At 36.2% G+C, this 13,680-nt stretch overlaps 1 protein-coding gene and 1 long non-coding RNA gene across 21 annotated transcripts in view; one reads left to right on the top strand and one right to left on the bottom strand.

Annotated features, from left to right (window-relative positions):
• The window catches only part of rg (A kinase anchor protein rugose), a 269,667-nt gene that overhangs the window by 84,029 nt on the left and 171,958 nt on the right, over positions 1-13,680 (bottom strand). For all 20 annotated transcript variants that reach the window (XM_018022957.2, XM_018022951.2, XM_018022956.2 and 17 more), the window contains exons 3-5: positions 782-908; positions 581-681; positions 380-475 (exon numbers count right to left, since the gene is read on the bottom strand). In XM_018022957.2, the coding sequence (XP_017878446.1) occupies positions 380-475; positions 581-681; positions 782-908 (324 nt within the window). The remainder of the gene's footprint in view (positions 1-379; positions 476-580; positions 682-781; positions 909-13,680) is intronic.
• The window catches only part of LOC113464200 (uncharacterized), a 59,923-nt gene that overhangs the window by 17,741 nt on the left and 28,502 nt on the right, over positions 1-13,680 (top strand). The window lies entirely within an intron of this gene.

The raw sequence follows: 13,680 nt of genomic DNA, 5'->3' as shown, positions 1-13,680 counted from the left end.
AAATTATAATAAGTATAATTTTACAATCAGCAAAATTCGTTCTAACAATATCTTTGCATGATTAAATTTCATGATCTCTGAACAATAAAAAAAAAAGAACAAGAAGTTAGTCTTGATGTAAGTTCAAGTATTTTCGATAATTTCAATAAATTCTCAGCTCTTCATTCGTTGAGGAGTTTACTTCGTCGAGGAATCAATACGTCATTTGATTCGACGGATTAAATGTGAAAGTAGAAGTTCCATGAAACAAGGCGAATTTTCTTATCTAAAGTTTAATAGAGTTCAGAATCGAATGGCATCTTGGATGGGGCTCGTAACAGGAATATTCCGAAAGCCGAAGAGAGAATAACCGGAAGAGAATGGATGAAAATTGACTTACCGATCCTTTTCTACCGGGGAAACTGAAAAACACGTCTGGTCCATTCCGCTGTGGCATCTGACGGAGAACGTTTAACAGTTTCGCCGAATGTCGTGGCTATGGCATTAATCAGAATGTATATACATTCAACATACATATGAGTAAAACACTTGTAGTAATGTTTCATTAAGTCCTGAATGGTTGGAATGAAAGTTTCCTTACCCATTTTCCTTTTACAGCTTTCATAGCACCGAATAAAAGCTTCAGCTCTTTCACTGTGATACTGTAACTGGCCAATACTCCAAGCATGTCGATCAATAGATCTATTGAATAAAGGAATATAGTTGTATAAACTGTTGTACTGTATTCGAATGGCGTGATAACAATCGTCTGATAGTATCGTTCATAGTGTGTACTACGTACCAGCGACAACGGTCTCGGCTCGGGACAATCGAAGAAGTACGTGTTCGATGAGGCCTACGTCCGTACACGCTTGTAAGTTTCGCACGCTCTTCCTTAAGATAGCGATGAACACGCTCCATATTTCGGCCTGAAACATAAAAAACATGCGACTGTCCTAAATCATTACGCAAACATTAATGATAATAAAAATTATCAACAACCACTATTAATTCATGAGTCTGGTAGAAAATCATAGGAAAGGATAACTGAAATCAGCCGCGACTATTTTACCCGAGCATCGTGGAAATCCCAAAAATGCACTTGAAATTTCGCCAAGCTGGAATTTCCGTCAGTACAAGTTTCGTCGAACGATAGTTTAAGGCCATTCCGCATCGGATAACGGGGCACAGCGGTTTTATGTACGTTCACGAAGCCCGGGGGATCTCGCTATTAAACTTAATCCCTTAGGCAAAAGGCGGTTCGTTTACGGAGGTCTGGTTTTGGATTTTCCATTCAGAAGCTTGCAACGATTTTGTCGAAACGGGATTGACCACAAACGATTCCAAATTGTGTATCAAGCTTTTACAGGGGTGATCAAATTGAATTTTAGATGGAGGATCTTAATAATAATATATATCATTTTATAGTGCGCTGATAATCACTGAATAATCTAGATGGCATGATTGGGAAAAGTTTTAATTAATATTACGATAATCTTTATGAACTGTAATGCAACATAATTGGAAACTTGTAATGAAACTTCGTGATAAAGAGCTTAAAACAGCTTACGTAGGTAGTGGTTAAATTTCTATTTGGGGGATATTTTTCATTGGATAATCTAATTCTAATCGAGAAAAGGGGAAATACGAAGTCTTGGTTCTTTGAAATCTTTATATGTCTAACACCCTTAACATAATTATGAGATTTTCTAGTTTACTTAATTTAAAATAGTAATTTTTCTTCTATTCCTACTCATAAAACCTTTTGATTAATTATCTCTCTTTGAAAGTCTAATCATACATGAATAGACTGGCAATAGAAATTTCTTCCCTAAGTTATTACGCACTTTATTACATGCTTAATTGCCATGGGCACGTGTAATAAATTTTGAAATTAAATTTCATACGTTAAAATTTCTTTCGATGTCCTCCAGCCATATTTCTTTGGTAACTATACAGAAGTAATAAAGATATTACGGCGAAACGTTCTTTATAAATTGCGCACAGAAGTTTAGACCCTAAATTGCGCTCGATAGCTCGCGGCGTTCAACGTTCTACCGAGAAACATGATTTACAACACGGCCTGCAAAGTCAAGCAGCTAAATAGCAATTTCATTTTAACTTCTTTCTAATTGCCAATAAGAAACAGTTTCAGATGAAGCAAAATAATTTCAAACCATTTATTAAAATCCGTATCTAGCTATATGCTAATTAAAATTATATTTACGCGTGGAAATGTTCGAATGTTGTGGCGTTACAAAGTAATTCTATTATCCGTCGATTATTTTCTGCGTCACATCGCATAAAAATATGACAAGTTCACAAACGAGATCGAAGCAAAAACTGTAAGAGTTCGAACGTTAAAGAAGAACAGAGAAACACTACGAAGGGCGAAAACGTTATTACGTTGGGTATTAAAATTCATTGGATGTCTTCCGGTAATAATGCAACGGCATTCGACGATATCGTTATCGCAACACGTTTCGCCGTTGTATTCCTCCGTTACATACGTATCACGATACGTAGACGATAAAACATAATCGAAACGAGACGTCGTTTACGTAACATCGAACTCGGCGGAGATCACGTAATGTCGAATGGGCGAGATTTTATCGAGATGTCACGATTGAAGTTGATCGTAAGCTGGGAAATTAAATTCTTGTGATGAAATTGCGATTGTATTTCCCATTTATTTTGCACATTCGTTTCAGATGAATTTCGATAGTAATCTTTGAGTAGTAATTTCATTTTGTCATGCATTCATTTAATGCAGTAATGATAAGACTTTTGATAATGATTTGCTACTCGATTTCTTTTATTTCATTTTTTTTTTGTGCCAAGTTCTAACGATATGATGAAAGAATGTCAGGAGCATTGCAACTGAACTCATGCAAACATGTTTTCCATGGGACTGTTCAATTTCATCCACGTGGCATAGCACCTTCCATTTCGCTTGCATTAAAACGTATGTACGTGCAAGGCTGACACCTACTTTTCAACAACCATGTCACGCTAAAAGCTGCTATTCGTGTGCGGCTTTTAAAGCTTATTGCGACACCCAACAATACTATTTTTTCGATAACGTTAACGTATTTGACGAACATCGCTCGACGTACTCCCTTATAACTGTAAATTCATCAAACGAGGTTGATTTTTATTTACCAGTTTTACCAGATTTCTAAAGTCTAGTTAGAAATTAATAATATTATACGAGAATTATATACTCAAATAATCGTTTGTTAATTTGTTAAAGTCTATTAAGATGATTCTGACTATAAATTAAAATAGTGACACATGTTTGAAGTTTTGCAAGAACTTAATAATTGGTAATCTGTTTGTCATGTACAGTAAACCAATTTATTTTATAATCAACATGACATGGTCAAGAAGTAGTTCAACATTTTCATTTATTTTTCAAAACAAAACAGATTCCTTATTTATTTCGTAATAAATCCTGTTTGAAACTTTAGCTATGTATTACGTATTCTATACTTTTTGTAACAACCACCCACGGAAAAACATTAAGATGGCCTACATTCCGTGAACCGTTTTAATTTCAATACGTTTACGGATGAATTACAATAACGCAAGTGGCGTTCGTCGAGTAATTCTCCAGTAATATCACGAAACGATGAAATGAAAGCTGAACCCTATTTACAGAGCTTCTTTTAAAGGAAGAAAAATACCGTGCCGGTGAAAACGTTGAAAAACGTAGCTACAGAGTTTATTCCCCTCTATGGAAAAGACTTGAAGCCTGCAGGGCATCAGATGCAAGTTTCAACAACTGCAAGTCAACCGATCTTCAATTTTCTTTTCACAGATTTATTAACACGCATGATTAAAAGCTGACTGCATAATATCGCTTATTTATCCGAATCTGTATCACAATTGAATATATAATTTAATTATTCTACCTACAATATTATTGGTCCAATAGATAATTATAACTATGTCAGATCACAGACATCGGATAATGAAAACCGCGGAAATATTGGGTATAAAAAAGGAAAAAGACCCCTTTTTCCTGTTAATTATGTCGTTATAAAAGCAGCAACCTTTTTCGATGAGATTCCATCGTATTTTCACCTTCGATCGAATTCCCTTCTTTCGTTCGCCGATTACGCCGACGATATCTATCCATCAATCGTGATATATTCAATCAAGGACGGTATCCGTTGACATCTTATTTGAATCTCATTCTTTGCTATTCCCTTTCCTTATCCGTAGCTGCAATTTCGTTTCCTCATCGATAATCGAACTTTTCTGTACCAATATCGCGTTAAATAAGCAGGGTTTATATTTTTTATTTTCAATGTGTCTCGCAACGAGCTTTCCTACGTATAGGAAGCTTTCAACATTATCACTTATCGAAGCGACGGGGCGGCTCAACTTCGTTAATCAAAGGAAGCTTTCTGCTGCGCCGCCGGAGCAGTTGACTCACTTAGTTATTCCCTTTGTCGTTTTCATTTTACCAGGGCATACAATTGATTACGTGGAGCAGCGCTTCGGAGGAAGACGATACGTCTCGTCCCGTGCAAAATCAAATATGCCGGGAATGTTCTCGCGGCCACACGGGGGTCGTTCACAGTTCACCTGATAAACGATTAACTTCAGGCCCCAGAACATTCAAACTCGTTATCGGCGAACCGTGAACACCGAAAGCCTTTACGGCAATCTCCCGTTCTGACAAGTCCGCAGCCGCAGTTGGTGTATATGTAGATCTAGCTACTAGCTAGCGTACTTCAACAGATTAGAGTCACGAGGGACCCGCATCAAAGAAAATGCGCTCATAAACGCATACATCGGAAAAAGTTGAGCTTTCCGCGTTCGTAGTCTCTCTCACTCTCGTTGCTTTGATTTCCCGAGGTTTTGGAGATACCTCCTACGACAAATTCTGCCAGACACAAAAGCCGCCTTGTGGACAACATCGGATTAGTCTTCTTGGAAATTCGTTTTCGGTTCAGTCAATTCTAAAGGACATCCTGCCAGAGAAGATTTGCAGTCGAGTAGGGAAATGGATCGTCGAGCAATCACTTAGAGTGAATGACGAAGACGTTTGAACCGATAATTGCGAGAAGAAAACGGCAACTATTTTCATAGAAATATAAATCTTGGCATTTTCATATTAAGGAAATAAATGAGGAAAATTCTGTAATTTTAGAATGAATTTCTATGTAATATGCAAAAGTTTATTATCTGAGAAAACACGAAAGTGAGTGAAAATTTCGCGTGCCAATTCCTCGGTGGCGATTGGGTAAATTCTATTATACATACTTGTTATTCATTCTAAAGCAGTTTCTATTACTTAAATAGTTTTTATGAAAAGATTCATTTATCTCTTTAATATAAACTTTATCGAGTAAAGGGACGTGAAGAGAAATGATTTAAAGAATAATGTAACGACGGCATCATTTTCCCCGTATTCTTTTTGTCTGCGCAGCATAGAATGACAAAGTGACAATGGGATTCATCTATTTTTCACTGTTTCTCTTTACGCTCTACTTTCTAATAATGAACACGGTAATTATCCACGTAACAGCGAAAGAGAACGTAGCCATTAAAGCTGTCCCACGAACTTAGATTTCCTTAATTGGCCAATTAACTGAAAACAATAAAAGACGCGTTTTAAACTGTATAAAATTAAAAGCCATAACTTTTATTTTATAAAAGAATTGTATTTTTACTATATTTTTATTATTGGATATTGAAGAAAGTGATAGAACGCATAAAACTTTTCCACTAATTAAAATCTTAACTACCATGTGTATCACAATTATACGTCTATTATTATACTACCCATAGGTAGAAAATGGAGAGGATGAAATATGAGAGTGAAACCATTATACGTATAATATATACATACAAAAACTTAATCGATCCACTTCCATTATTCCAGGTAACAATTTTTATTGGATTGTAAACATTTTTCTCATTACTAATTGTTTAATTTCTGAAATTTTAAACATCAATCATGCCTTTTGTTATTCAATTCTAAAAATTGCAAAAATACGAATTACACTCTTCTTATCCAGGTATCACACAAAGTAAATTTGTGTCATTGTACATGCATTTTTTATATTGTCTATAAATTTTTTTTTATAAATTCATAAAATCCGCAGTTTAGGCTTTAGTTATGCAAAATGATGTATCGTTTGTGCAGTTGTGCTTATTGTATGTTGAACTTGAGGTAGCCTGCAGTATCTGTGAAGGAACGATGGTCAGAATAAAGGCAATGGTTCTTGGGAACGGCAAACATTAATGTCGTGCACGGCTTACATTTGCATTTTCTGTATGACCTTACTTTCGCGTAACGACCCGTTTTACCTTTTACTTTCTACCACACCGCGTTCCGCGTTTCTCCTACATCGATATTTCGTGTATTATGGGTATTACAAGTATCGACATTACGACATTGTGTAGTAAACGTTTCGTACCAAATGGAATCGTAAGCGATGATAACGACAATTGTGATACGTCCTTTGCATAGAAAGAGCTGATTGTAGATCTGGGAAATTGTTGTCGCCTTACGTTAAAATTAATATATGAGATATTACGGATAAGAAATTCTATTTGACTATTTTTCCCCAATTGATTAAACTATAGCATTTACAAAATAAATAATGTGATATTTTTCCCAAAAAGAATTTTCACCCAATGATGAACTATTGTCGAAGACATTGAAAAACAGTGCTTTTTGCACGTAATAGATAATTGTGAAAGTGGCGAGCGATGGAATGGCCGTCTCGTAAGTGGTAACAATGAAATACCAACCGGTATTATAGACGTCATAACTTAGTGATAGCCTGGAGGTTTGCGGCATTCCCCGGAACAATCAGGAATTGGTCTAAGCATACCGTGCATTCCTGTGTTCCATTCGTCTATCCTAACAAATGTCCTGTCAACACCATCCAGATATTGAAGGAAACGATAAAACGCATAAAACTTTTCCACTAATTAAAATCTTAACTACCATGTGTATCACAATTATACGTCTATTATTATACTACCCATAGGTAGAAAATGGAGAGGATGAAATATGAGAGTGAAACCATTATACGTATAATATATACATACAAAAACTTAATCGATCCACTTCCATTATTCCAGGTAACAATTTTTATTGGATTGTAAACATTTTTCTCATTACTAATTGTTTAATTTCTGAAATTTTAAACATCAATCATGCCTTTTGTTATTCAATTCTAAAAATTGCAAAAATACGAATTACACTCTTCTTATCCAGGTATCACACAAAGTAAATTTGTGTCATTGTACATGCATTTTTTATATTGTCTATAAATTTTTTTTTATAAATTCATAAAATCCGCAGTTTAGGCTTTAGTTATGCAAAATGATGTATCGTTTGTGCAGTTGTGCTTATTGTATGTTGAACTTGAGGTAGCCTGCAGTATCTGTGAAGGAACGATGGTCAGAATAAAGGCAATGGTTCTTGGGAACGGCAAACATTAATGTCGTGCACGGCTTACATTTGCATTTTCTGTATGACCTTACTTTCGCGTAACGACCCGTTTTACCTTTTACTTTCTACCACACCGCGTTCCGCGTTTCTCCTACATCGATATTTCGTGTATTATGGGTATTACAAGTATCGACATTACGACATTGTGTAGTAAACGTTTCGTACCAAATGGAATCGTAAGCGATGATAACGACAATTGTGATACGTCCTTTGCATAGAAAGAGCTGATTGTAGATCTGGGAAATTGTTGTCGCCTTACGTTAAAATTAATATATGAGATATTACGGATAAGAAATTCTATTTGACTATTTTTCCCCAATTGATTAAACTATAGCATTTACAAAATAAATAATGTGATATTTTTCCCAAAAAGAATTTTCACCCAATGATGAACTATTGTCGAAGACATTGAAAAACAGTGCTTTTTGCACGTAATAGATAATTGTGAAAGTGGCGAGCGATGGAATGGCCGTCTCGTAAGTGGTAACAATGAAATACCAACCGGTATTATAGACGTCATAACTTAGTGATAGCCTGGAGGTTTGCGGCATTCCCCGGAACAATCAGGAATTGGTCTAAGCATACCGTGCATTCCTGTGTTCCATTCGTCTATCCTAACAAATGTCCTGTCAACACCATCCCAGCGGGAACTTTACTCTGTATGTGAGTCGCGGTCATTCGTTTCCTTTTTTTTTTTACGCAAGCGAATATTGTTTTAGCGATTTTTCTTCATGAAATATTTCTATTCTATTTTGAATCCTACACACGATAATTAATGCGGGCGAAGCCGCGACGAGGGATGCTAGTGAAATTATATTAACGAATGTTATGTCTCATAATTTCCAAGATGTACAGTTACTTTCTATTACTAAACAGACTAGTCAGGTAATATCTATAAATGAATTTCTAATCGCAAGTCCCGGTGACTTATCTTATTTCTCGTGCATACCGATGCGTGGTAAAAGACGAGCCCGCAGCCGACAGCTCAGGGGAAATAGAGTTATACTGGGCCGCTACGTTTCAATTACCGCGTCTCGCTCGTTTCGTCACCATCCCCGCAACTACCTAAACCGATATGCGAAATTTGCCTAAGCTCACAGGTACGTGAAGGGGGAAAGGGGGACGGGGCATCGCGTTGTCGACGACGACATCGTCGCGTAGCTAGATAAATATGACGACGTTGGATGCGCGATGTGGACCATTCCCCGCTCTTGCCGGAACGCAATTTAGATTCTATCTCATCATTCGAGCTCAAGTCTTTTCGACCGGATTGCGTTTTTCATCTCTCCTCCTTCTCGCCTAAGACCCTCTTGGATATACACGATTTTCGTTTCTCTCTGACGGTTGGGTTTCCAATCTCCGTAAATTGGAGCTTCGGTTAAAAGCGTTGGTTATACATTGATTTAGTTTGATAAAAATACTTGTTTCACTTTACGGATAGTTCTCGTTCATGCGCGAGTACTTCCATTATTTTGTGATCTATTGTCCTCTGATCGGTGAAGTGTGTTAGCACGCTGTATATTCTTCGTTCTATCCAGTGGATGTGTAATTGATTAATAAGATGAGTACTTCTCAAAAACCAATCAACAAATTTTCTTTCTTTGCAATAATAATTGCATTTTTATTTTTACTTATGAAATTGCAATTTCTAGACATTGCGTAAATGCGTTTGAATAAAATATTTTAAAGAAATAGTATTTCTAAGAATATTTTAGAGAAATCTCATTGGCATACTTTCAATTCTGATCTTGATTTCACAAAAATACGAGAAAAATTGGAATCTGTCATGGTTCCAAATTGATTTCAAAGAATCACAATTTCTTTCATTATCCACTTTAAACTTTGAAGTACTCGAACTCCTAACTTCAACTATCAACTTAACAAGTAATTTAAATTAATAATATGGGAGCGTAAATGTCATGTTTTTACTTCTTTTTAAGACTTCTCCATTTTGTACTTTGATGTAGGTGGTTAAAAAATGTTTGTCCTAACTTTAGAAAACGAGAATTAATTACGGTATAATAGAAAGATAGGGACGCATTTCTACCAAGTTCTTTCCTTCAGACTAGACTTTGAAATCTAATCGTAAGCGCTTCAAAAGCTTCTTTTAACTACGTGCTATCTGCGTCAATGACTAATACCGCCTTTGAGAAGTACGGATTAGATAAAAATTTGTCACTCGTTAGTACTTTCATAATCAGCTTACAAACGAGTTAGTCCTCGAGTTCCCGAGAAAATCAATGGCACTTGTCGACTCTGGTCATCGAAAGAGCTTTCAAGTACTTAAACACGATCAGCAAACTATTTCGAAATCTGTATGTATATTCCTCTTGGAATAACTGTTTTACGTGTTTGCTTATTTACCCTCTATTTGTGTGTTTAAATAGATCCGAGTGGAAAAGCAAACTAATTAGTGTGTGCCCGTTTAATTGAGGAAAACACAGGTATTAAGTTGTGTTTCCTTCAAATTCTAAAATTTGATTATATCGTCATTCGATTTGATTGAAGTAATTAATGCGACATTACTTAAAAACTTCTTGTGAAAAGACCAAGTGTCAGAATTTACTGAAATCCATTTCTCATATCCGGATCTCATTAGGGGCTATATCTCTCTCTCTCGACATAAAAGCTATTTTATTTTAACACTGTGACTGAAAAAAAGAACTTTTAAGACTAACCATGTGTACATTTGAAATATTAATTATACAGTTAACACAAATGGAGACTGATCTCTAAAAAATATATATTCGGATAAGTTTAACTAAGCTAGATATCTTTGATAGGAGTGCTTTATTTCCCGTTAGTTCAGCGAAAAAGATTCGAATGCGAAGGGTGAGACGAGACAAGGAAGATAACGAGACCCCACTGGAAATTCAATGCGAGTCAAACAACGAGATCCTCAGAAATGACGAGTGCAATTTGATAATAGACATCTAGCGACGACGAACATATTGATTGACGCGTTTGAGTCATCGGGAAAGTAGCATCATTAATGCGCTGCACGGGTCCTGTTTCCTCTCCTCCACCTCCGAGAGCTTTTCCCTCGTTTCCATCGACCTGTCTTCAAACTATTCGCCATTCTTTCAGTGTACACTTCTTTCTGACTCTTTTTTTAAATGAACGCTGGTGACAGAATGGAGCATTATATTCCCTTCTAAGTCATCTCATTACCTGACATAACAGTAATTGTATTTTTATATGTATTTCTATTTACATGCGTTGAACGTGTGTATACTTTATGCGAAAAAGAGTTGTTGTTATTATTAATTTTTGGGAGACGATACAATGTATTCCAGTATGAGGAGAGTTGGGTTTTATGGTGGTAGTACATGTTCCAAGATTAAACGCGTTAAGCTCTTGCTTTCAAGCGGTTCCTTCCACGGACGCCCCCGCTAAATTTTTTGTAAACTCTTTTACCGAGAGTACTCGTTTTACCACGCATTACACCCCTTTTAAGAAGACTCGCCTTGTCTTTAAATACTTTGAAACAAGATACTCGATCTTATAAAAGCGCTAACGAAAATTCTGCTCCCTCTTCATAAATCGTCGCAGCTTCTGAGAAAACTGAATACACACTTATTGTTGTAATTTTTAAATTGAGCGCGAATCTCTATTATACGAGTATGTCTCATGTAATTACATTCAACTTTGAATAATTATTAATTTAAAAACTAAACAGTAAAATAACTTGTAATTTTTATATGACGTATATACGAAGTTTCAAGTATGTCATGAATGAACACAAATATCATATGCTTGCCTTCGCTTTTTTAATTGTAAAAACAAAGACAAATACGCGCGGCGAAAGCTCGCCATGTGCACAGGCTCGAATAACGATAATTCGCGAAAAGTGTCAGGAAAATGACGGAAGATCGGTCCGATAATAAAACGACTAGAGAGGATTGACACGAACGGGAAATTGTACGTGGAATTGTTAATTATCGTGCGAACATAATCTAATGACATGGCACGGACCAGAAGATATTAGATCCATGCTCTGCCGGTTGAGCTTCACCCATCGATCGAATTTCTATTGCGTTATAATTCCGAGTTTTCCAAAGTTGCTATACATCGTGTACTGCACGGAATCACAAATCCTCCGTTGCTGGTATCGATAATCGTTTAGAAAAGTAGGTCATTCGTAGATTTTAGAAAACATAAGAGGATAGGAAATAATTTGAAATGTATTAAAGAATATAAAATGTAAAAATGGAATTCCGTTGCAATGCAAAAAAATTTTTGAGTTTGATAGAAATGCATAACTTTTCTCGACTGTTTTTGATTTAGTGTACCATTATCAATGATGTACGAATTTTCAGTATTTCTAGTTACACTGGTACTTTCCATTACCAGGACCGTATGATGTATTGGATTTCGCAATCAGGAGTGATGCAGTATGCATTACACATTTAAATGGAACGTAATGGACTTTTATGAAATATCGTCACGTAGTTCAGAGGATTAATCCACATTCAACATTACTGGATATCTGTTACTGCACATTGTATTGGAATTTTTAATCTCACAGGAACTTTTTCACATTGTATTATAGTATGTGTGACATCATCTAACTTTTAATAAAACTTTTTCATTAGTTTAAAATTAATGAAAAAATTTTCGATTGATCGAGAATAATAAACAGCTCTAAATTACGCAGTAAATTTTCTATCCTTCTCCAGTTTTCTGACTTGCAGACGAAGGGAAAGGATTAAAAATAAAAAACAATAATACTGATTGAGTTTGGAGAAACTACTCATAAGAACGGGAAAATACGACCTGTCGTTTGTTCATTGCAATTTTTCTAACTCGAACCGATATGAATTATAAATTGCATGAATGTTGAAGAAGTGTTTACAGTAATAAGCTGTCTGTTCCGTTTGACGTAAAGTCATAACGGTATATACGTAGGAATTATATATTATAAAACGAATGCATTTTACTTAAAGAGAATGATTAATTCGTTGAGTAATTGGAAAGACTTTGATATCAAAGAGGATGTAATCTCAGTGTGCATGATGAAATTGGGACACGACGTAGAAGAATTAATATTTCTATATACGGCATACTAAGACTGCTATCCACCCGGGGAATGTAAGGCAGCATCGAATCGTGACGGTCGAAGGTAATCTCATAAGCGCGTACGGTCGCAGGGGTTGAATCACAAAATTACAACTAATTCTCGGGCTTGGTCGTCCGACTTTATTCATCCCGTATACTCGTGCGGGTATTAATCTTGCGAACCGAACATGGCAAGTGCTCGCGCAACAGTTAATCTTCTGAGTCGCATTCAACACGCGAGAACATCCCTCTATTATCGCGTCGACGCGCGACGTTACTGTCGTTATGAGAAAGCCGTGGCGCGCCGCACCGTCTATGATCACGTAGCTTCTAATTTCCCTTTCAGATTCCAACGCTTCCGCGTATCGTTGCTCGGCATCAAGAAACCGTGGGATTCGACGATTCGGAAGACCCCGCGGACCTTCAGTAATCCTCCAAATCGCTGATCCCACGGTGATTCTGATAAATCCTCGGTATAAAAATAGGATCAAGATTACGTGAAACCGATTGACGACGGCCTTCGTAAGCGGAAAGTTATCTACAATGTTGAAAATTATTCGATTTTACAGCGTTGTTGGTAAACGTCCGATTTAAGAGAGCAGATTCATTTTCGATATTGATGGAGTTCGAATATTAATGTATGTGGTGGTAATGTATGTACGTAGGATAAAATTGTTTCCATTTTGAAACGTCAAAATTATGTCAAAATGTAGCAGCATGAATGCCAGATCGAGGAATGAAGAAGACTTGTTGCTCATTTTGAATTTTGTTACCCTAGGGAAAATTAACACTAGCCCGAGGCAGCTTGGGTTCATTGTCCCAAGCTTTATACCTATGACTAGCTTCTCTCCATATAATTATGCAATTTCGCGGTCTAACAAAGCAGTCCGTGCAATTTGCAAGACCATCCGTTACGTATATGTATATGCCGACGGCCACTGCTCTATAATGTATGCATTAATATTGTTTCAGCAGAAACACGAATACTGAACGAGAAACTATTGCATACAGGGCTATTGAATATTGATTCACCAAATACTCTTTTCAATTCATTATTCCGATCACTCCCTAAAGCTAATTACTAGTCTCATGTATACGCTGCCACAGGATTTATTATAAACAATAGTTTATGGTAAATATTTCGACAATTAAAAGAATCTTTA

This window comes from Ceratina calcarata, unplaced genomic scaffold, assembly GCF_001652005.2.
Source record: "Ceratina calcarata isolate Rehan_Ccalc_2016 unplaced genomic scaffold, ASM165200v1 scaffold297.2, whole genome shotgun sequence".
Lineage (NCBI taxonomy): Eukaryota > Metazoa > Arthropoda > Insecta > Hymenoptera > Apidae > Ceratina > Ceratina calcarata.
The sequence above is the reverse complement of the archived record's forward strand: the minus strand, read 5'-3'. Positions and strand labels throughout refer to the sequence as shown.